The sequence below is a fragment of the Petaurus breviceps genome, unplaced genomic scaffold (genome assembly GCF_028583685.1).
Source record: "Petaurus breviceps papuanus isolate PSGF00001 unplaced genomic scaffold, PetGlider_PUasm1.0 490, whole genome shotgun sequence".
NCBI lineage: Eukaryota > Metazoa > Chordata > Mammalia > Diprotodontia > Petauridae > Petaurus > Petaurus breviceps.
Window position 1 is genome coordinate 10174732 of NW_027186352.1, and position 23177 is coordinate 10197908.

The following is a 23177-nucleotide window of genomic DNA, read 5'->3' on the forward strand; positions in this document are numbered from 1 at the left end:
GAAGGCGCCACCCTTCTTCCTGGCATTACCCAAGCATCCCACAAATCACCATGTTTTCCTCCATAGCATGTCTTGGCCCATTCCCTTCTCTCTAGTCAGACAAGCACTGTTTTTGTTCTGACCTTTACTGCCTCTCACCGGGACTGCTGCCTCAGCCTCCTCATTGGTTTTCCAGCCTCCAGTCTCTCAGCATCTCAGTCAATCCCACATACTCTTGCCAAAGTAATATTCTTTAAAGATCTGACCATGTCTCTCCCCTTCTCAATAAGCTCTAGTGACTCCCTATCACCTCTAGGACCAATTATAAATTCTTTTATTTGGCTCTTTAAAATCTTCAGAACCATGTCCCACCTCTTCCTTCCAGTCACATTGGGCATTACCTACCCTCCTGCACTCAGCAATGGAGCCAGACTGACTCTTCCTTAGACATGGCACTCAATCTCTCTCTTTCCCAGCCTCCTCATTGGCTGTCTACCATGCCTTTACTGGGCTCCCTCTTTCCCGAGCCTCAGGGAAGCCCTTTCTTCCTTTAAGATGCAACTCAAGCACCCACTTCTCTATGAAACCCTTTCCTAATTCCCCAGCCTGAAAGTCTCTGCCTCCCACATGCCCTCGGCTTTCGCGTACATGTTGTCTTCCCGATGGAATGTAATCTCCTTGAAGGCAGGCACTCTTTCACATTAGCTTTATGTCCCCCATGCTTAGCATAGTGCCAGGTTTATGTAAGTCCCTCTGTCGTGGGGTTGTTGGAAAGGCACAGTGAGGTTCAAATTTGTAAAAGTCTTTGCAAGCCTTAAAGTGCTATGCAAACACACAAAGGAAAATAAAACTTTAAGAGTTAGAAATGAATAGAGAGTATGTTCCTGGCCTGGGGAACAACCCATGAGAATACATAGAAGGAAAACAATGGCAGCTACCATATGTGTATCACCTACTACGTCAAGCACTGTGCTAAGGGCTTTATGAATATTATCTCATTTTATACTCACAGAAACCCTGGGAAGTAGGCGTGATCATGTTCCCATTTTGTAGATAGTGAAACTGAGGCAAACAGAGGTTAAGTGACTTGCCCAGGGTTGCCCAGCTAGTAAATGTCTGGGGTTGGATTGGAATTCATCTCTTCCTGACTCAGACCTGGCATGGTAACTGTGGAGGAAGAGGAGGAGGAGGAGAGGAGAAGGAGGAGGAGGAGGGGGAGGAGGGGGAGGAGGAGGGGGGAGGAAGAAGAGAATGGCACAGGACTCGGATCCTTGTCTGGTTTTATGACTGTGCTCCTTACTACCCATGTTTATGATCTGGGCAATGCAGCAATCTCCATTTTCATTTTATCCAGCCAAAGATGCCTGATGCTTCTACAAGGGTATTCATCCAAAATGGCCCCAGACTGTATTTGTCAAGTGAGACCTGGTTTCCCTGGGCTGTGTTTAAAAGGGACAAAAGGAGTTTAAGTAGATGTGTACCCTTGAAGATTTTCCTTTGGAGTAAACCAAAAAACTAAAAATAAAACCAAAAAAATTCTTATTCTTATTTTCTTCCTCCTCCTCCCCCTCCTCCTCCTTTTCCTCCTCCCCTTCGTCCTCTTTCTCCTCCCTCCCCTTCTTCTTCTTTGCCCTCTTTTTTCTGGAACAATGTTTGCCTTTTAAGCATCAGGAACTGGACGTCCCCATCCCATCCACCAAGCTGGTGTGTGTCTGGACCAGATCCAGGGCATATGATGCCAATTAAATTCTCTCTAGTGCCCCTCCCCTCTCTCCACCTTTCATGTTCGCTCTTTCTCAGAACATGGCTATAAGCAGGAGTTAATTTCCTGCAGGTGTTCAGAAGGGCTGGAGGCAGCATGTGACTGAGAACACAGATTGGGTGACATTCTGTGCTTCCAAAAGTCCTGTCATGCCCCAAAGAAGGAGAGACCTTCTGCTGGGATTTCGTATTCCCCTCCTACAAGCATGTCTCCTCAGTGACCTGAGAGCTGCAACCTAAAGTTAGAGCTGGACAGAGCCCAAGACCCCTTCTTTTTTTTTTTTTATAAAAGCAATCGGGGTTAAGTAACTTGCTCAAGGTTACACGGCCAGTTATTTCTGGGTGTGGTGCTGAGTATCTGAGCCCGGATTTGATCCAGGTCATCCCGACACTGGAGCCGGTGCTCTTACTCGCTGAGCCACCTGGCCACCCCTAAGCAATTGGGGTTAAGTAACTTGCTCAAGGTTACACGGCCAGGTGTTTCTGGGTGGGTGCTAAGTGTCTGAGCCTGGGATTCGATCTCCAGGTCTATCTCAACACTGGAGCCAGTGCTCTTACTCACTGTGCTACCTGGCAGCCCCAAGACCCTTTCTTTTGCTTCTCATGTTGGCAACACCCTACAATCAGATCAGAGCAGCAGGATAAGTGTCATCATCCCCATCTTAGGGGGCAGCCAGGGGTCTCACAGGACACAGAAAGCTGTACCAGGAGTCAGGAGAACCTGCCTTCAAATCTGACCTCAGAAACTTACTAGTTGTGTGACCCTGGGCAAGTCACTGAGCCTCTGTTTGCCTCAGTTTCCTATACTGTAAAGCAGGTAGCACCTACCTCCAGGGTTGTTGTGAGGAAAAATTGAGATCCTAATTGTGAAATGCTTAGGACAGTGCCTGGTACATAGTAATTCCTTAATAATGCTTCTGGAATAAAATACCAACTTCTCAGCTTAGCAGTAAAAGCCTTTCCTGATATGACTCCTAACTACCTCCCCAGTCTCATTTTTATGGTTTCCCTTCATGCACTGTCTGCTACCATCCAAGGAGCCTGTTCCCTTTGCCCACACTCTACGTTCCTCTCTAAACTCGCTGCCTTTGGGCAAGTCTGAAAGGACCTCTGGCGCTGTCTCCAAGCTCCCTCTGGATCCCCCAGCTATGAACTTTCTCTCCCCTTGAAATGACTTCGTGTACATGTACTTACATCTGTAGACACACACATTTGCATGCGTGCAAGTCAGCTCCTTGAGGACAGGGATTGCCTTGGTTTTTCATTGTATCCCCATGGTGCATAGTAGGTGCTTTATATACACTTTTGTAGAGTGGAATTGAACAGAATGTCCAGACTGAATATGGCATGCCAGGTGTGATCTAACCTGGACAGCATTTTGGTAAAGTCACTTGATATGCGTTTGAGAGCCAGCATAGTGTAGTGGAGAGAAAGGAGGTTTTACTGAGACTCAGAAAGATCTTGATTCAAATCCTGCCTCTTGCACATACTAGCTGTGTGACCCTGGGCAAATCCTTTAACTTCTTGGTGTCCTCAGTTAACTCTAAGATTATTGATAAGTTGCCAGAATCTATCAATGGAAACAGTTTCCTCAGTCAGAGTTCCCTGCCCAGATGAAATCATAGGTCTGGAACAAGATCCCAGAACTGACGACGACAGCCAACACTCATTAAGGTGTGCCAAGTGTGATGCTAGGAATATTCTACCAAAACCAGAAAGCGGGCGCTCACTTTCTTCTGGGGGATACAGCAGGCATGCCGATGGGCAAAGAAAAGATGATTTGAGGGAGAGAGAGTACACATAGGCCCCCTCATTCTGAGTATGGGACACAGTGGAGGTGAGGAAGGCTGGATATCAAGAACTGTTGAGGATGCTGTAGCCTAGGCTTTATATAACTAATGCTTAGAACCATGAAGAGCAAAGCACTGTGGGAAATTCCTTGAAGCACTGCTCTTCAGAGGAAGGACTCAGTGATGGGCCATGTTAATATGGATGATTCCTGCCCTTAAGGCAGTTGGAGAGCTAGCTGGTGGCTGGGACGCCCTCCTGAGCTTCATGCTGACTGCTATCCAAATAGTGCCCATGTGAGTGGTAGTGCTGGTCTCACCAGGGCCCAGAGAAGCCAGTCTCCAAATGGTTTCCATCACTAAGCAAGCAAGCTTCCCTTTTCCCTGACAGCAGAAATGCATTCAGTGTGGTCCTAGAATTCTACCTTTTTCAAAGGAAGTATTCAAACGATTGACACAGACAAAAAGTTTCAGACTAAGAATCAGAAAGACCTAAGTAGGACTCTTGTCTCCAACATACCCTGACTATATGACCAGGGACAAGTCACTAGCCCTCTAAGAGCCTCCACCCCCCCCCATAAAAGAAAGTTAAATTACCATCTTAAACTACAGTCATGTTGCCCATGGCCCAGGACTGAAACTTCTGGACCTAAACAAACTCTGTGTATAAGTCTGGCCCATCATCATTTTTCCGGTTTCTTGCATCATTGTGAGAAATAACTCTGGGGCAGCTAGGTGGCGCAGTGAATAGCGCACTGGTCCTGAAGTTAGGAGGACCTGAGTTCAAATCCGACCTCAGACACTTAACACTTACTAGCCATGTGACCTTGGGCAAGTCACTTAACCCCAATTGCCCTCCAAAAAAGAAAAGAAAAAATGGAAAGAGAAAGAACCCTTGTTAATTCATCTATGGCGGACACATTCAGTTAATGGACTACTGAGGCAGTGGTCTCCTCTTCTCTCCTCCTGACACTGGCCTGTGACTGTGCTTTTGGGTGTTGGCAGCTCTCCCAGAAGATGGTCGCAACAGGAAGAGCTGAAACACCAATCAGCCATTTAAAAAGAACCAAGCAGCAGTCCTTATGGATCTCAGTTATTCACATCATCAACCATTCCAGATACTCAAAAGCTTTGCTCCTTGCTTAACCTACAGGCAAAATCTTCTGAACTAATCCAATATTATTTTAATATTTTTTTCTTCATTTCCATTAGACTCCTTGGATTTGCCTAGAATTTGCAATTTGGGCCATCCCCATCTCTTTTTCTGCACATGTCCTACTTGGACTAGTTGGCCTCTGGGGGCCCTTTCAACTCTAAGATTTTGCATTTCTGGACAGGATGCAAGACTCCTGACTTGGGGGCAGAAAACAGAATTAGTGAATGTTTTGTGTCATTAAAATATTAGGATCTACTTAACTGAAATTGTTTATGCAAACTGCTCTGATTAATTGGTTTAGAAGTTTAAACAAAAATCTGTTCAGTGTCACATCCAAGAAACATGTTTCCTACATGTTTCCAAAATAGCGTATTTGGTTCTCCAAATATGCAACGCTAAAATGTTGATCAATAAGCAATTCTTGGGCATTTCGCAGAGTGGCAGCACTGTTCAGATGTGTGGGAAGGTAACCTTTGGTTCATAAATGGCCTATCTCTCTAATTCATCACACTCCTTCAAGGTGTCACTCCTAGAATACTCGTCGGCTTCTTTCAAATGCCTGAGAGATACACTATGGTTCCTACGATAAAATACTGATATGACACCATTTTCTATGAAGTTGATTTTGCCTCTTTTCAAACTATTTCTTGGGAAATGTTAGGGAGTTGTTTGATTCTAATAGGGAAGAGGAAGGGGAGGATATGAAGCTGGGAACTATGCCAGATTAAAGCAGGTAAAGAAAGGTCAGCTGGCAGATGTCCAAGATCAGGAGAGCTGTCAAATGAAAGGTAATTGGTAGCCAGAGGGGCATGGAGTAACATGCTTTGGATGAAAGAACACTTGACCAAGAAAGAATTATTTCCTAGAACTTAGAGACAAAAGGGACCTTGAAAGGCCCAGTCTCTATCCTCAAACAAGTATTCATCATTGCAGCATCCCTAACAGATCATTGTAGAATCAAAAGGGTGTCAGAAAGGACCCTATTGGGCATCTGGCCCAACCCCCACCTTTGGCAGATGAGGAAACAGACCCAAAGATATTCAGTGACACCCAAGGAGTGACAGAGGGAGATCTGAGCCCAGCTCTTCTTGGCCCATCTTGCCTCTGCTTCCACATCCCAGCAGCGGTCCATGCCGCTGGAGCGTGGCTCAAGTCAGGATGCTGACGATGATTAAGGATGCTGTTTCCAGAATTAATCTTTGCAATCCCTTCTAATTATCCTGGTGAATGGTGGCTAGCTACCACTGTGAGTGATGATGATGTCAATGGACACTTCTTCTAGGAAAAACTAAAGATCAGCTGCCCCCACTGAACAGCAGGCACAGAGACCTGGGTTCAAATCCAGCACAGTCACCTCTGCTTTCTCTTTATTGCTGGTTTAGGAACATCTTCCTTATTTCAGGTCACTGCAAGATGCTCCATCTACAGGGTTTGGGGCAGTAGTCAGAGGACACCATGACATCAGCGGGGAAGCCAAGTGCCGCTGCTTGGGCTCCGAGGCTGGGGGCTTACCTGTCTACACAGGGACTGTTGCTTCCTCATTTTTGTTTTCATTTTATGGAGCAAAACTAATTGCAAAAGTCTGAGGCTATCTGCAAGCTTCACAGCCACGAGTCATCCCCCGCCCCGCCACCTCTGGGATGGAGGCTGCTGCCTTCCCTCCCTTGGGCTGAAGTCTGCTCTGTATCATTTCGCCATGTTAGCTTTTGATTGCGTGGTGGTAGTCCTTCCCGTTGACCTTCTCTCTCAATAGCCCCTGCAGCTCAGGACTTGGGGAGCTGTATAAGACACTCGTCACAGTGCCTGCCGATGGGCGCTCTGGATACAGCCTTAGGAATGAGCATCGGAATAATGATGATGACGGGCGGCCAACATGTTCTCACTCGACCCTCACAGCGGCTCTTATCACTGCCCTGTTTTACAGAGGAGGAAAGTGAGTCTGGAGGCAGGTTTTAGAGCAGTGTCTTTACAGCTCCAAGGCCAATGTTCTGCTCTCTACATCACCCTGTCTCCCCAGATGTGCAGCTGATGAGAGCAGACTCTGGGGGACCACTCCCAGAGTGACACTCACCTGGAATAGAGAAGCACATGGTAGATGGTGGGCCTGAGCAGGCCATAACCCATCATAAACAGAATCAATCCCCCAGGAAAAATATTATTTAGGATGTCAGCAGAGCAATATGTGATGGGAATAAGGGGTGGATGGGGGTCGATTAAGTGGCAAAAGAAAGAAATGGGGGATGAAGCACAATCCATCTGCCCCTCTTTGTGGCCATGTAACATGAAGAAAACTCTGGGAGGGCCCTAGCACCATTTGGTGGACGCCCTATGGTGGATACATGGGAAAACCAGAGCTGCAGGGATGGGTTCTTCTGTGCATTGTTGGAGAGGATAGAAGTCACAGAGCCACTGGATGCATGGAGAGACCAGGGACAGCAAGGAATCCAATGATGCATTTGGAGAAGGCAGAAGGTCTTGCCTGGCCTGTGCTTCCTAATGGCTGGAAGAGTCCTAGTGATGCCCACTAACCAGCAGGAGTCTGACCCTTGTTAGTCATATAGTGGGAGCAAATATACTGGTTGGAAAACCTCGGGTCTCGATGGCCAAACAGCGTCACAGACCAAGGCACTCATGTGACAAGAATGTCGAGTATATTCTAAACATACATTACAGACAAAAGAAACAAAATCTCCCCGAGGAGTTATTATTTATGAGAAAACAATATTCCAGCAAAAGGAAATTCATACCTACAGTATGCAAAATGATGTTTATTTTTGTTTTCCATTTATATTAGAGAGATGGAGAAAGAGATAGAGAGGAGAGAGGAATGGAAGGAGGGGGTTAGGAAGGAAGGAAGGAGGGAGGGAGGAGGGGCGGGAGGAAGGAGTCAACTGAAACTTAAAAAATAGTGCCCCATATTCTAAGAAACCCAAAGCGTTTTGCTAATTACAGATTGTGTTACTATTTTATTGCTTCTTGAAACAGAAGAATTGTGGGTGTTTGGTATTTTCACTTAAAATCAGACTGAAACCATTGTCCTTGGTGGGATCCTTAACTGACCTATCAACACCCGCATTAGATTCCTCCCCCAGCCAAAGGCGTACCAAGTATTGACAAGAAAATATTGTTTCCTTCACCCCTGGCTGTGCCTGATACTTCATGAATATTCGCAGCATAGCTGGCATTCTCCACTGTCGCAATCTCTCCCCCTTGCAGAGATGGGTCCTGATAAGCAAGATCTGTTTATCTAATTTTTTTTTAATCAGGAGGAAACTGATAAGAATGGAAAATTCTTTAAAATGATGGGCAAGACTGACCAACACAGGGCTATATTTAGCTTTTGTGATAAAAAAAAAAAAACTCAAGCAGGCAACAAAGAAAACTGCAAAGCAAAAATTCCATGGCTATTTTGAAAAGAAGATGGGTCAGGAGGGGAGGGTGTCAGGATTGCAGGATGTGGTTTGCTGACTATGCTCTGGTTTTTATATAAATAATGGGGGGAATAGAGCTGATCTACTTTATAGGAGGATTTGGGTTTCACAGAGTGTCACATACACATATGCCTCGCAGAACCCTGTGGAGTGGGCATGAGTATCTCTTTTTTAACAAGTGAGGAAACTGAGGCTCTGAGAGGTTCAGACCCTTGCACATGGTTACTAAGAGTCCAGGGCAGGATTTAAACTCTTGACTTTCCAGACCACACAATGCTTTGTGTGTGAGAGTTGGGGTGGGGAGGAGGGAGAAGAAAAGGAGGTGGAGAAGAAAGAAGGAAGAGAAGAATGGGCCATGAGGAGTACTGAGTGCCAAGTCAGAAGATCTTCCTTTAATTCTTGGCTCTGCCAATTGCCTTAACCTTGAAGATGTCACTTCAACTCCTGGGGCCTCGGTTTCCCCATCTTTAAAATCAGGGGATGAGCCCAGGACTCTGTGACTCCCTCCAGCTCTTAGCCTGTGATTTTTCAAATAAAAGTTGAAATCAGAGCCTGAGCTCCCCTAAGGGGGGGCCTGTTCTCCCCACGTTTGCCCCCAATTCTGCTTCGTTTCCCTGGGTAGGTTGGGCCTAGCTGAGAAGTCATCCTGGAAAGAAATGCCTAGAAGAGCTCCCGGAACTCTGTCTCCTGCCCCCTGACTTGGACGCTTAGGCACTGGGGTCCTTGGGGAGCATTTCACGGCTTCCACCCCTGGACGCCTCCCAGTTGCGGCTGGGCCGTGGGGTCTGATCAGCCTGCCTTCACGGGGCCCAGGGCCTCCTAGTAAGCAGGAAGTACCAGAGATTTCTCGGAGTGCTCGTGTGGGGAAGCCGCTCTGGGCAGAAGCTGACGTTTCCATGAGAATGACTTAATGCAGAAATCATCATCTGGTGCCTGAGCACCTTCCCATCAGCCACGGCTCAGTGCCAGAGCCTACAGATAGCAGCAATAGTAATAATGAACGTTTATGTGGTGCTCTGTCTACACAGACATTCACACACGTTATGTCCACCCTCCTCAGTTTTCTTGGACAGCTCTTCATCCAGGTGGTGCCCACCAGGCATCGGCTCCCGCCAAGGTTCTGTCCTGGGTCCCCTTCTTTTCTCCCTCTAGACGTGGGGATCATCGCAGCTCCTACAGACTTCATCCATATCTGAGACTCAGAGAGGACCATGAGAGGAGGCTCTCGCCAGTGAGAGCAAGCTTCTGAGAGCTTTGTAGATTAAGGAAGCAAATAGTGGGATTCTGGCTCTAAAACTGGACAGGGCCATAGAGTCACCTAGTCCGGCCCCTTCATCTCACAGAGGGGGAACCTGAAATTCAGAGAGGAGCAGAGCCTTGGCCAAGGTCACACAGGCAGAAAGAGAAAGGGCTGGGGGTGACCTCAGGCTCTCTGACTCGGCACTGTACCACACCGTCCAACTCCCCAGCTGGCTAGTCAGAACAGCCCTTTGTCCTTTCCATGCCCTGGGACCCAGTCTATGGTGTTTCTAGAGTGATTCTTCAGTAAGTGCTTGTTATGTCCCAGGCTCTGTGCTAAGAACCAGGGTTACAAAAAGAAACAAGACAGTCCTTGTTTTCAAACGGGGGAAGACAACAGACACACACACAGCAAGCCACATCCGAGATGAGTGAGAGTTCATTAAGAGCGGAAGGCTCCCACGCAGCACCAAGAAGGCCTGGAGAAGGTTTCTTGTACAAGGTGGGATTTTCATTGAGACTTGAAGGAAGCCGGGGCAGCAAGGCGGTGCAGTAGGTAGAGTGCCCAGCCTGGAGTCAGGAAAACTCCTCTTCCTGAATTCAAATCCAGCCTCAGACACTTACTGGCTGTGTGACCCTTGGCAAGTCACGGAACCCTGGCTGCCTCAGTTTCCTCATCTGTGAAATAAGCTGGAAATGGCAAACTGCTCCAGTGTCTGCCAAGAAAACCCCAAACGGGGTCAGGAAGAGTCAGACATGACCGGGAAAACGGCTGAACAACGACAAAGGGGAGCCCAGGCCTGGGGGACACCAGAGAAAGTGCCCGGAGCTGCTTAAGGAGAGTGTGAGGGTGCATTAGGAGAGCAGGGCCGGGCTCGGGGCAGACTCACACCGGACCTGCAGAGGCCGAGAGCGGGGCAGCAGGCGCTCAGTCTGCAGTGGATGGCTCGGGACTGGAGCGTGCAGCCTGGAGATGGAAAGGGGAAGCTTCTCCGGCTGTAAAGAAGCACCGGCGATCTTAGCGTTTTCTCTGCGTTCTCACTGGGGGCACAGGCCCAGCGCGCTACTCGGTGAGGCCAGAACCGGTGGATGTGGCCACGCTCGCCCCTCTGCGCCTTGTCATTCCGGGCATGCTTGGGCGCTTCTCTCCCTGAGCCCTCCCTGGAGTCTAGGGGGTCTGCTTTCTGGGGCAGTCTCAGGGAAGATGAGGAGTCCGCGGCGCCCCATAGCCACGCTCACGCTCGGGAACTGCCCGCGGCCCACATCTGTTTATGCGCTGTCCCCCAAGCCCAGCAAAGGAAGAGCTCAGCACACGACGTCAGCGCAGCACCAAGGACGTTGGCTGAGAATAAGATGCGCGCTCTGAAACAAGATAAGAGCAGGCAATGAACTCTCAATACCCATTTCTCAAATTTTCACAGGGAGTCTTCTCACTTCCCCTGCCTAGGTCACCTAAACACCATCAGCCAGAAAGCTAGAAGAATAGGAAAACGGATTTGCAAGTCTCTGTCTCTGTCTCTGTCTGTGTCTCTCTGTCTCTCCCTCCCTTCCTCCCTCTCTCTCTGTCTCTCTCTCTCTCTTCCCTCCCTTTCTTTCTTTCCCACTCCTTCCTCCCACCCTCACTTCTGTTTTGGCAGGTTGTCTGGCATTGGCCCCCACAGGAGCCCCAGGGGCTGAAAGGCACTGTGCCTCGGCACCAGTTCTTCAAAGCCCCATGGTTCCTCAGGATGGGAGCCATAGCTCTGGGGCTGCTGACAGCTGGTCTTCCTGGAAGAGGGCACCCCTCCTGTCAGCTGCAACAAAGAGAAGTAGCTGCAGAGGTTTTCCTGGCTCCATGTCCACTTCTGACCCTCCCACCACCCTGCCCAAATCTTCCTTCATCTTGTCTCTCAGGAGGTTGCCCCAGCCTCCCGCCAGGCACACTGCAAATGTTACCATCCAAGCAAGCAGAGTCTGCCTCAGGCCCATCCTCTCTTGTGCTCCCCAAAGGCTTCTGGGACATACAGTTCCCAAAGAGAACACGTCCTTGTGACCTGCAAGAACAAAGCCCATTTCACCTCTGAGAGCATCTGAACACCAGCGTGGGGCTTGGGAGAGTCTGGACTTACAGGGTTTGCAGTTGCAGGGTATTGTTTAGAATTTTGGATTTTAAGGTCATGTTGGCAAAGTTAAAATGGAGACCACTATACCTGTGGATCACTTAGTACATGGGAGCCATGGGGGTTGGGGGTGGAGAGGTTAGCTCCAAGGGGCTGTTCCTTCATATTCAGCCGCTTCAAGGTGTCTTTTTAGTAAATTGGAAAACAGAATGTACAGTGGTGATAAGCTGATTGTTTCCTTTCCAGAGCTCCCAACAATGTCCTCACAACTCCTGCCTGTAAGAATACTGCACTGACCCTGCCAATTGTTCGTGGAGGTTACTGGATAATGTGACTATATAATGTTTGTTGCAGGGAATGCACAAGCCAAGCCCTCCCCAGAAGCCTTTGCCTGCAGACCCTCTGAGCAAAACCTCCCGGCTGAACGAAGCTTCCAGGAGAAAGCCTGGGCATCAGGAGCCCAGCCATGGCATCGTGCCCACCAGGTGGGTTCTGCCCCTGCAACCTGGTTCTTTCTGTCTTAGTCATCGCAGCAGATGGGCCCTCTGCAAACCAAGCTGGTCCATTCTGTCCCGTGCTGACACTTTAATGGGAAAGTTATAGCAAGGATGCCGAGTTAAGAATGAGAGAACGTTGGGTCTTCATTACTCACCAGCTTCCCAGATTCCCAAGATCAGTGACAAAGAACAAGCACAAACTGCATCCACCTGATGGGTACACAGTCCTCTGTACCCATTGTCTTGTTTCCTCCTCCAAACACCCCTGAGGTAGGGAGGTCAGTTAAAACAACACATACCCCTTTTTCTGGTGAGGAAGCTGGCAAAGTCCAGTGAATTGCGTGTGTCCACGTGGCTAGTAAGTGGTGGGTCCAGAACTCCCACCACCCTGGCCCCAGAGGCACAGCCAGAAGCAGTGGGTATAAGTGACCCAGAGGCCAAGCTGGGCTTGAGGTCAAGAAAATCTCCCCGTGGGCTAGAGATGTTCCAAAGTGGGACAGGCTGCCTTGGGAGGTGCTGGGTTCCCTCTCAAGGAAAAGGTGGATGGCCCCTCTTCAGGGAGAAGACATTCAGGCCCAGGCTGACCTTCTGCCCCCCAGGCCCAGGATGACCTTCTGCCCCCCAGGCCCTGGATGACCTTCTGTCCCTCAGGCCCAGGCTGAACTTCTGCCCCTCAGGCCGAGGCTAACCTGCCCCCCAGGCCCAGGCTGACCTTCTGTCCCTCAGGCCCAGGCTGACCTTCTGTCCCTCAGGCCCAGGCTGACCTTCTGTCCCCCAGGCCCAAGCTGACCTTCTATCCCTCAGGCTGAGGCTGACCTTCTGTCCCTCAGGCCCAGGCTGACCTTCTGCCCCTCAGACCAAGGCTCTTGCCATGCCAATACACCCATTTTCTTTGCTCCAAGTGCAGGATCACTGGAGGTAGAAAGTCCAGACAGCCCAGAGTCCAGCCTCTTTGCACACAAGTCACTGCCCTGCCCAGTTGGTACGAGCCTGGCAACATACACAAATGAGGCCGGGCAGGAAAGGTGGCACTTGGCATGGCAGCAGTGAGACAATGGCTCCACATAGAGAGTTCTCAGGAGGGACTCTGCTTATCCAGGACATGGAAGCTTGTTGTTCCCACCACCTGGTCAGCGAGCAGGGTGACCGCTTAATAAATTGGCCAAAAAAGCCGGTAACTCATAGAAATGTCTGGAGCCTCTCTACGGAGCTGGCTTAGGGAGACAGCCTCACATCCAGACAAAGTAACAAGGAAACACGAGCACATTAGTCTAGAGCCAGCGAGACAGAACCCCAGGCCTGGGACCAGAAAGATCCGAGTTCAAATCCAGCCTCAGACATTTACTAGGGCTGTGACTCTGGACAAGTCCCTTACCTTCAGTTTCCCTGACTGCAGAATGGGGATAATGGCGCCCACCTTAGAGGGTTGTTGCGGGATCCCACAAGACATTTGTGAAGTGCTTGGCATGGTGCCTCACACAGTGTGAGGTACCTAGCTATGCTTGCTTCCTCCTTCCAGTATTTTTATATCTGTCTTCCAAAGAGGGGAGGAAGCAGGCTCGTCCTGCGTGGGCTCTGTGAGGTCACTCCCACAGACCAGACCCTCCCTTGGCCCAGAGCCCACCTCACATTGGCAGCTTCTCAAGTCCATCACAGCCAGGAGGTGACAGGTTGGCACGGCCTGGGGCCCAGCCATCCATCACCACTAAAGGGGCAGAAGAAGCTGCAGGGGCCTCGTTATATTTCTGAGGAAGAATTCTGGGCCAGGCAGGCCCAGCCAGACATTTCAAACACAGAAGATAAAGATAAGGAAGTCTGGGCAGTGGCAGGGATACTTTCAATCTTAACTGTGTGTGAACTCAGGAAAATGGCTCAGAATCCAGATCATTCACTTTGGGCTCTGATGTCTGGGGAAGAGGACTTGTTTTTCCACTTGAGACACAGCGAGCACAATTGCGCCTCTAAATGGAGAGATCAGATGGAAAGAGAGTGATGTGAGAAGGCACTGAGGGAGGCTGGGACATGCAGATGGTCCTGGTCCCTGCTCTGCTGGGAGAGGCATGGAGTGACATGGGGTGGGGGGAGGGGGGTCAGGCAGTGATCAGGGCAGGGAAGGGAGCACAGGGACCATGCCCCACAGGGCTCTGCAGCTCCTTCACCTGCTCCCCCCACTGTGAATACAAGGTCAGGCAGGGAAGGGGGCACAGGGACCATGCCCCACGCCCCACAGGGCACCCCAGCCCCTTCCCCTGATCCCCCCACTGTGACTACAAGGTCAGGAAGGGAAGGGGGCACAAGAACCATGCCCCATGCCCCACAGGGCTCCCCAGCCCCTTCACCTTTCCCCCCCACTGTGAATACAAGGTCAGGAAGGGAGCACAGGGACCATGCCCCACACCCCACAGGGCCCCCCAGCTCCTTCACCTGCTCCCCACTGTGAATACAAGGTCAGGAAGGGAGCACAGGGACCATGCCCCACACCCCACAGGGCCCCCCAGCTCCTTCACCTGCCCCCCCCGCACTGTGAATACAAGGTCGGGCAGGGAAGGGGGCACAGGGACCATGCCCCATGCCCCACAGGGCCCCCCAGCCCCTTCACCTTCCCCCCACTGGGAATACAAGACCAGTTTGCCCAAGAAGCTTCCTTGTGCCCTGGCTTAAGTTGTCTCCTACCATCTTATTTCTGCCATGTGACACCACCACTCCCACCCTGGTCATAACAAGATCTGGCATTTCTATTCCATTTTCAGGTTTGCAGATATTTTATTTACATTATTTCATGTGACAACCCTGTGAGGTAAGTGGTATGATCCACATTTTACAAATGAGGAAACTGAGGCAAAGATAGCTAGGAAACTCTCCAGGCAGGACTAAGCCTCAGCATCCCGGGTCGCTGGAGGGACTAATCTCATTTCACAAAAAAAGAAACGGAGGCTCAAAGAGGCCGATTTACTGTCTCCTCACCCTCCTCACCTTCCTTCACGCCCTCCCCGACTTTTCTGAGAAGGCTTCAACCGTCTGAGCAGCCGGACGGCAGTGGGGATTTCAAAGATCTGGAGGGTTTTAATAGACTACAAAATCAACTGATGCCACGTGTAGCATGGCAGCCAGAAAACCAGAGCCATCTGTGGCAGCTCAGTGCAGGGTGGTTGTGGTGTTGAATTCTGCTTTCAGAACCCAGACCAGCCGGAGGGTGTGGAATGAAGGTGGCCGCCATGGTGAGGAGACTGGAAACCCTGCGTGTAGAGATTGTACAGGAAGGTGAAGCCTGTAAAAGCAAAGGCCCAAGGGAACATGATGGCCATGTCCGAGTACCTCAAGGGCCATCATGTGGAAAAGGAGTCGGATCCCCCTGAAACTGCTCCTCAGATGCACTCCCGCTCCTGACAATGGCCCCGCTGCCCATCCCCCAGACCCCAGGCATCTGTGGAGCTGGAGGCATGGTGAGCTTAGGGCTCCTCCTGGGCAGCAGGCCCAGGTCTCCAAATCTGGCTCCTTCTGTCAGGTCCTGCTGCCTGTCTGGGCCTTGGATCTGTGATTCCATCAGTGCAAGAGGCTCTAGGTGAGAATCTCCCTCGACCTACACATAGGAAGCAGCAACCTGGGGCCATGAGAGGCTCAGGGACTCACCCAAGGTCAGCAACCCTGCAGCGGCACAGCTGGAGCCAGGACCCTGCTCTTTCCATTGCTTACTGAGCCTGGCTTCCCCACTAATAAAGATGAGCTGACTTATCATCTTGTACATTTAACAACAGAAAATTCTCCTTAACTGACTGTTAACACTAAAGAAATTTGAGACTTAGAAGGAAGAAAAATGGAGGGCAGTGTCAGAGGAGAGAAGTTTGACCATCTGAGAACTTGGGAGATTTTCCTGTAAGGTCTTTGAAAATAACAGCAACAAAGATGGGGGCGATGTCCAGCTCTGGCTAGATAGCTGGGATTTAGCATCTGCTGGAGACAGGAGGAGGCAGGCACAGATGATTCAGTGGGTGGACCTGAGTTCCCATCCTGCTTCAGACGCTGTGTGACCCTAAGCAAGTCACAACCTCTGTTTCCCCCCAGTTTCCTCCACTGTAAAATGGGGATAACAGGAGCACCTACCTCCCAGGGTTATGATGAGGACCAAATGAGGTCATTGTGAAGCACTTAGCACAGTACCTGGAACGTGTCTTTCAGTCACCCCAGTCATGTTACTCTCTTCATGACCCCTTATGGGATTTTCTTGACAAAAATACTGGAGTGGTTGGCCATTTGCTTCTCCGGCTCATTTTACAGTTGAGGAAACTAAGGCAAACAGGGTGAAGTGACTTGCCCAGGGTTGCACAGCTAGTAAGCATCTGCGGCCAGATTTGAACTCACATCCTTTTAACTCCAGGCCCTGTGCTCTACCCACTGCACCCCCTGCTTCCTGCCTGGAACATAGTAGGTGCAATATAAATGCTTTGTTGTTGTCATTACTATTAGGCAGGAGGTCCACAAGTAGTACTGGAGAACTTGTCGGCATCCCTAGTCACTGTCCTAAGTAAATAGTTGGACACGGGCCTGCCCCACGTCTCCTCAGATCAAAGGCGGCTTGAAGGCCGAGGGTTCCCAGGCTAAAAGGCCCTTGTAAAGTGGGTGCAGGTCACCCTGCCCCTTAGAGGCAGGCTAGAGTAAAGAACACTTTACCTGAGTCCGGAGACCTCAGCTCAGATCCCAGCTCTGCCTCCTCATAGCTGTGTGCCCTTGGTCAAGTCCTTTACCATGGCATCTCATTTGATGAAATCCCTTTGGAAATCACAAAGTATTATCTAACGTGCAGGCTATTATTGTTGATAACAATAGTAACTGTCACCATTTGGAGCCTCTGGCCTGGAGAGCCTCTGAGGTCACTTGGCCTCTCTGGGTCAGAGTAGGTGACCTCTGCAGCTCCCTTCTAGTCCCAAACTTATCGCGAGCCTCCGGTGCTTGGAAGTACCAGGGGTATGAGCTCTGGCACCTGTCCCAGCAGCTCCTAATGGCAGCTAACGGGCCAGGCCGTGCGGGAGCTGGCACTCTCCAGAGCCCTTCTAGAGAAGCTGGCACCATCTTGGATCCATCTCTTTCTCCTCTCTCTTACAGACCTGCCCCTCTGCATCCACCCCAAGTCCCCAGACCCACCTATGCTGCCTGCATGAAGTGAGAGGGAAACAGCCGCTTGGTTCAACAGTGAAGACAGAAGTTTGCACTATCTTTAAGCTCCCGCCGGAGTGCCTTGTTTTGTATCAATCCTTCGAATGTTTAGTGTTGAAAACACCATTGTTTCTAAGAACTTTGAGCTCCTGCCTTCAGTGCTGTGCTGTGCTATGGTGCTCTGGGGGCTTGCTCAGGTACTCTTAAATTATTAATTTATGATGAATATTTATTACGGTGCAGTGCACTGTAGTAGATATTTTTTTTTACCATCTCTAAGTTTCCTTGGAAGGAAATCTTCTTGTTTTTAATATTTCAGTGAACTTGAAACATTGCGCTTTGTGGGATTCTAGGCCAAGGGTCAGATTTCTTGATCTCTGCTTTACCGCATGAGGGGCACTAATGGATAACCAGCCAACTTCTCCATCATGATCATTAGGACAGTCCGTCCTGTGTGGCCTCCCAAGTGTGAGCCTTTCCTTAAGCAGGGGAGGCCAGAGCTACATCTCCAGCCAAAGGAACGGCGTCTCCGCCCACCACACTTAGCTCGCAGGGCAGCACCAGCCTCTGCTCAGGCTGGCAAGGGGTGACTTGGAAGCTGAGCTGAAGCAGCCATTCAGACTCCACTGGCACAGGCAGAGAAGGATGCGGTTTCATACTACGAATAACTCAACAGGTTGGAATAGCCTCGGCCCCTGGTGGGGATGGAGGCAGCCGACACATGGGGAAGGTGAGGGGCAGAAGCTACCACCCCAAGGGCTTCCGTTCCATTCCCTCCAGCAGAAGGACAGCCTCTGAAGCTTCCTGGACGGAGTGGCCCTGAGCCCAGCCTCAAAGGAGGCAGCAGGTCCTGTGTTTGGCCACTAGATTGGTGCGTGCCAAGCCTCTCGATGCCCATGCTTTGGGAGCTGAGGAAGGCAGCATGTCTCTACAAGTGACAGAGGTTTGGGCAAGACCGTTACTGACCAGGTACTGTACGTATTGTCTCCTTCTCTTGTCAAGGGGTAGCCAGATCACCTCAGTGCTTACTCAGCTGTAATGCAGTCATTTCTGTACTCCTGGGGAAGGACCAGCCCTCCCTGGGCCAGATGTGAACTCGTGACCAGACACTTCCCGTCAGCCCTCTAGAGCTATTTCTCTGGCTGCTTCCTCAGACCTGGCTCCTTCTTACTCACACCTCAGTCCTAAGGAAATGGAGACATGTTCATTAGCAACTCCGTGCATTTCACCTCCCACTTCTCCCTCTTCTTTGTAAAACCTTGCCCTGCTTTTCTCTGGAGCCGGCTCCCTATCCCAGGCTGGACAGTAGGAATCCTAAGAGACATCTTTAAGGGTCCAGCACGTGCAGGGGCTTTAAGCCCTCTCCACATCTTCCTACCTGTTGGGCATCTCGGGGTGGGAGAAAGAAATCTATTTCCTTGCATAAAACCCAGGCCTGGCCAGTTTTCCCTCAAACCAGTTACCCTCCAACCCATGTGTAGAGGAGAGGGCCAGCTTCCCAGGGAGAACTTTTAGCAGCTCCTCCCTGGTTCCATGGAACCCGCAAGCAAGACAGCTTTATGGAGACCCCATTGTGCCCTCCAGTGTCCCCTGGTGGAGCCATCTGTGACTGCAGTTTTCCCCTTTCATGAAGCCGACCACAGTTCCACAATTCATTTTAAGAGCTCTGAGATAAAGACTTTTCCCTCTCATTTCAAAGGTTTTCTGGTCTTGAAGCAGGAAAATAAAATGTCTCGGGGCTATTTCTGGGTTCTTCTTTCCAGCAGATAAAAGTTGTATCTACCTTTCCTCATGCTCACCATGGTTCCAGGCAACAATACATTCCTGCTTGTGGATAAACCAAACAAATGTCCATCACCCACACTCACTGAAACAGAGAGAGGATCCCCTCCAGTCCATCCCATCTCTTAAAGAGTGCTTTGGTTCATCACACAATGACCAGGTTCTTTCTGTTTGTTCTGAAGACTTGTTGGAAAATGTTATTGATGTGATATTTATAGTAAACTTGGATGTCACTTGAATGGTTCTTTACATTTATATTAGATTTGGTAATTGTGCTGAAACCAAAGCAGGTGCTATTGACAATGTTTACAAAATGTCTGGGGTGCAATTGGGAGTTTTGTGGAGTGCTATTGCCTTAGGTCTGGCCCCACGGGCCTTCCTGCGGCCAGCAAGAAGATGCCGGCTTAAAACCCTCTCCTCCTAGTTGTACTGTCTGGAATTGTAGTTATTCAATTTATGCAGATAATTTTTTAAGAATATTAAAGCTGTGATCTTACTTCCCATCATTAATAGCTGTTTGGGGCTGCCAGCGACATCCATATTTCCATGTTCCTGATGACTTACATGAGCCACTCCACTGAGGTCCATATTTAAAATACCCATAAATGGAAAGCTTCCCTATGGGAAGGCAGGAATTCTTATGGAAGAAGCAAGAAGTACTGTATTTATCCTAGTAAGGCATTTTACATAGACCTTTCATTTCAGCATGATTTATTGCCAATTCCCATGGCAAGGTATGGTTGGGTATTGGAGGAGAGGGGCAAGCAAAGGGGGAGTTCTTAAGCTTCACTGATGACATAAGCAGCATTTAAAAAGCAACCAGGCTGTGTCTGAAGTGGCTGGATTTTTATTATTGTTGTTGTCGTCTTTATTATTACCCTACTGAGGTGTGAGCAAAAAGCCAACTGCCTCCACCACCACTTTTTCAGGGGGATCACCAAGTAATTCTGAGTTATGGTTCAGAAGTGAAAAACTTCTTTGTTCTAACTAGTGAAGTCTTGGTCTCTCATAGTGGGAGGTCTACAGCTTGTTGTTCAAGCATTGAATTTAGAATTTGCCATTTAAAGGGGTTTTTTTAATCCATTTGTTTTCCCCACATATGGAATCAGCCCTGATGTAACAAGGAAGAACAATACACAACATTTTCCGTTGTCCGCGGGGGAGGATCTGCTCCCCCGTCTGAATCTCTTCAGCTCACACATGTGCAGTGACATCACACCGACCACAAAAGCAGCAGATTAAATTATTAAAAGAGAAGCGTTATCTCAGGCAATTCTCAGAGGGGACATTTGTAGGCCTCCTTAACTGCATTAGGAATTCTCAGGCTAAAACTAGACATCGTTGTTCGGGAAAGCCGGCAACCTTTCCCACCCTCTCAGTGCTGAGCTGTGTCAATGAACAGTCCAGAACGTGGCATCTCCATGAAGGCAAAGAACCACTTCTGGGATGCCCTGAATATCTGGTCTGTAAACTCAAGTGAACATCGAGCCAGCCATCTGAAGCGATGGGCCACTTCCAGAAAACACAAAAGAAACAGCCATTGGCCAGCCAGTCTTTCAAATCCAATCCAATCTTTCTTTTCATCTTTACACTTTTTATTTATAACATCTAATTTTCAAGGGCTCCATATAGGGTCAGCAAAATTATGGAGTGTCTCCCACTTCTCCTTTTGGAAAGCATCTGATTCCCTATCTCCACCCAGCTTTGCATCCTTCCTTCTGGGACCTCCAAGCCCTTCTTCACTTACAGCAGAGCTTACTGACTTAATATCGAGGCTTCAGGGCCCTTGACCTCTGATTAGTCATTCTTGATAATGATGACAATGACAACCTACATTTATATGGTGCTGTGTGCCAGACACCATGGTAAGTGCTTTACAGTTATCCCAACTGATCCTCACAAGAAGCCGGGGAGGGGGGTGCTGTCATTGTCCCCATTTTGCAGATGAGGAAACTGAGATTGTGACTGTGCAGGGTCTCACAACTAGTAAGTATCTGAGGCTGGACTTTAACTCAGGGGGTCTTACGCTCCATCCACTACTCTGCCTTGACATTATCATCCTAGCAAACACATGTGTTGTTATCGAGGGCTCTGATGTTCATCACCTTTATCCACAAGAGTGGCATTCTAGTGGGAGTTCTAGGCACTGTGACAATTAGGTGGAGGAGCCAGCTGCCTGCCCTCCCCCTTCTGGTAGGGTCAGCTCACAAGACCTCGCTCGTCCATGCAGGGCAACCACTGGATACAACTTCACACAAAAGAGCCGTTGAAACTCAGCTGCTCCTAGCCTCACCTTGACCCGTCCCAGCCTTGAAAATCTATTTCTGATTCTCCCATGTATCTCATTCATTTAGAGAATTCCTCCCAAACTGAACAGGGCAACCAAACTGGCAATTCCTGCAGGCATTTCCCAGATAATCCCTATTCCCTGGCTTTGCTGGTTCTTCCCTCTGGATTCATCTGCTAGGCCCATTCATTCAATTCCAAAAGCACAGAATTTTCCATGGCCTTTGGCAAAGATGCGACAATATTGAACTGTTCAACAAATGCTCTGCCTTGAAGGAAGTCAGAGTCCACCAGGTTTCCAGAGGGTCCTTGAAAAAATAAGCTCGAGAACATTCTTAGTCTGGGAGAGCCAAACACTGAAGTCCCAGATTTCCCCCACCTCTGCACTCTTCAAAGTTCGATGGTGTTTTCCAATGAGATTAGAAATGAGTGTCAATAGGGACAAATGGTCTATAGTTTTCCCACAGTCTGGGAAAGATGTGAAAACCGCTACCACACAGTGTCATTCTGGGATGTTTCCAAACAGTGTCTTTGCTGGCAGAGAGGTCTGCAGACTCTTCCTCAATTGTTTAGAAGAGTCATCTGACTTTGCTCTTATTACTTTAAAGTTCAAGTTCACTGCATCTCTGCAAGACGAAGTGTTCCTTTCTATATTTGGGAAGAGCAATAAGCAAGAGGTGTTCGCAAGTTCCTAAGGGCTTCTTTCCTATCTTTGTGCACTTAGTTCTTTGCCTGGAACCCTCCCCACAGGGACAGTATCTACTGAGATTCAGATGGTATCAGCCATGCAGTATGAGAACAGCCCCATCAGCCAACCGTGCAAAAAAAAACAACAAAACGCCCCTCGACTCAGTCCCTCAAGCTGACTTGGGAGGCCCTGTGAGCAGCTTCCCCATCCCACATCACTGCAGACAACTCTTGTTAACAGAATTTCTCCAGGGCCTCCTTTTTCCAAAGTCCACAATTCCTCCCAGGTCTAACTAAGCCAGTGAAGAACCCCAAACGGGCAGAAGATCATTATTTTTGTATGAAGTGAAGCATATACGCGGCCCCTGGCTGGCAGTAATGATGTCGCTGGCAGTCCCAGGAAGGCTTCTGGGAAGCACTTTAAGGCTCTGAGGTAACACAGATGGTAACAAAGGGAGGGCATAAGAGTTCTGGATCTTCTGTTGGGTGCACTGGTTGCAGGAGGGAAAGGAGGGGCATGTGGACAAAAATTCTGTTGTTTTTAAATGTGTAGCCACTGCTAAGTATCCTGTCTGAAATGTCGGTGCTAGTGCTGGTGCTGGCTGGGTCAGGCCAAGGGAGGGGCTGGCCGCCACTCCAGCACATTCCCGCTAACACGCCGCCTCCATTTATAAGGCTTTCATTCACTAGACTTCTTCACAAACTTTATGTTACAGCTGGGGTTACTTTTGTACACATTCCTCGTATTAAGGTGCTACAGGTGAATACAACCTGGTGTTTCAATAGAAAAGCAGTCATTGTTAAGAATACTATATCCAATAAACCGTGAACATGTAGGTACAGATTTGTCTCTGTCGTTTCTGAGGACATCCCCAAGATATTGGGATGGGGTGGGGACACAGATCAACTTGAAGTCACATATCGTGCACACAATCCACTGGGCCCTGGTGACAATGAACCAATCCAAATCAACCTGATTGTGAAGCACCTACTTTGTGCCAGACCCTGGAGCCAAAACCGTCACAAAAGCATTTTCTTCCTTTTGAACTCTAGGATAGGATGACAGCAGGCTCTGGAGTGGTGCTTGGATAGGGGTTCACAGGAAAAGGCTCCTTGAGCCAATGGAAACTCACTGCACCAACTCCACATCAACTGCCTCTCTCTCTGTCTCTCTCTCTGTCTCTCTCTCTCTGTCTCTCTGTCTCTGTCTCTCTGTCTCTCTCTGTCTCTGTCTCTCTCTGTCTCTGTCTCTCTGTCTCTCTCTCTGTCTCTCTGTCTCTCTCTCTCTCTCTCTCTCTCTCTCTCTCTCTCTCTCTCTCTCT

The 23177-nt window shown here is 49.3% G+C and overlaps 1 protein-coding gene across 1 annotated transcript in view; it reads left to right on the forward strand.

Moving 5' to 3' along the window:
- The window catches only part of ADAM12 (ADAM metallopeptidase domain 12), a 382969-nt gene extending 360274 nt beyond the window's left edge, over window positions 1-22695 (forward strand). The window contains exons 24-25 of the mRNA XM_069101636.1: window positions 11807-11937; window positions 17050-22695. Of these exons, the coding sequence (XP_068957737.1) occupies window positions 11807-11937; window positions 17050-17110 (192 nt within the window). The 3' untranslated portion in view covers window positions 17111-22695. The remainder of the gene's footprint in view (window positions 1-11806; window positions 11938-17049) is intronic.
- Window positions 22696-23177: the final 482 nt, after the last annotated feature.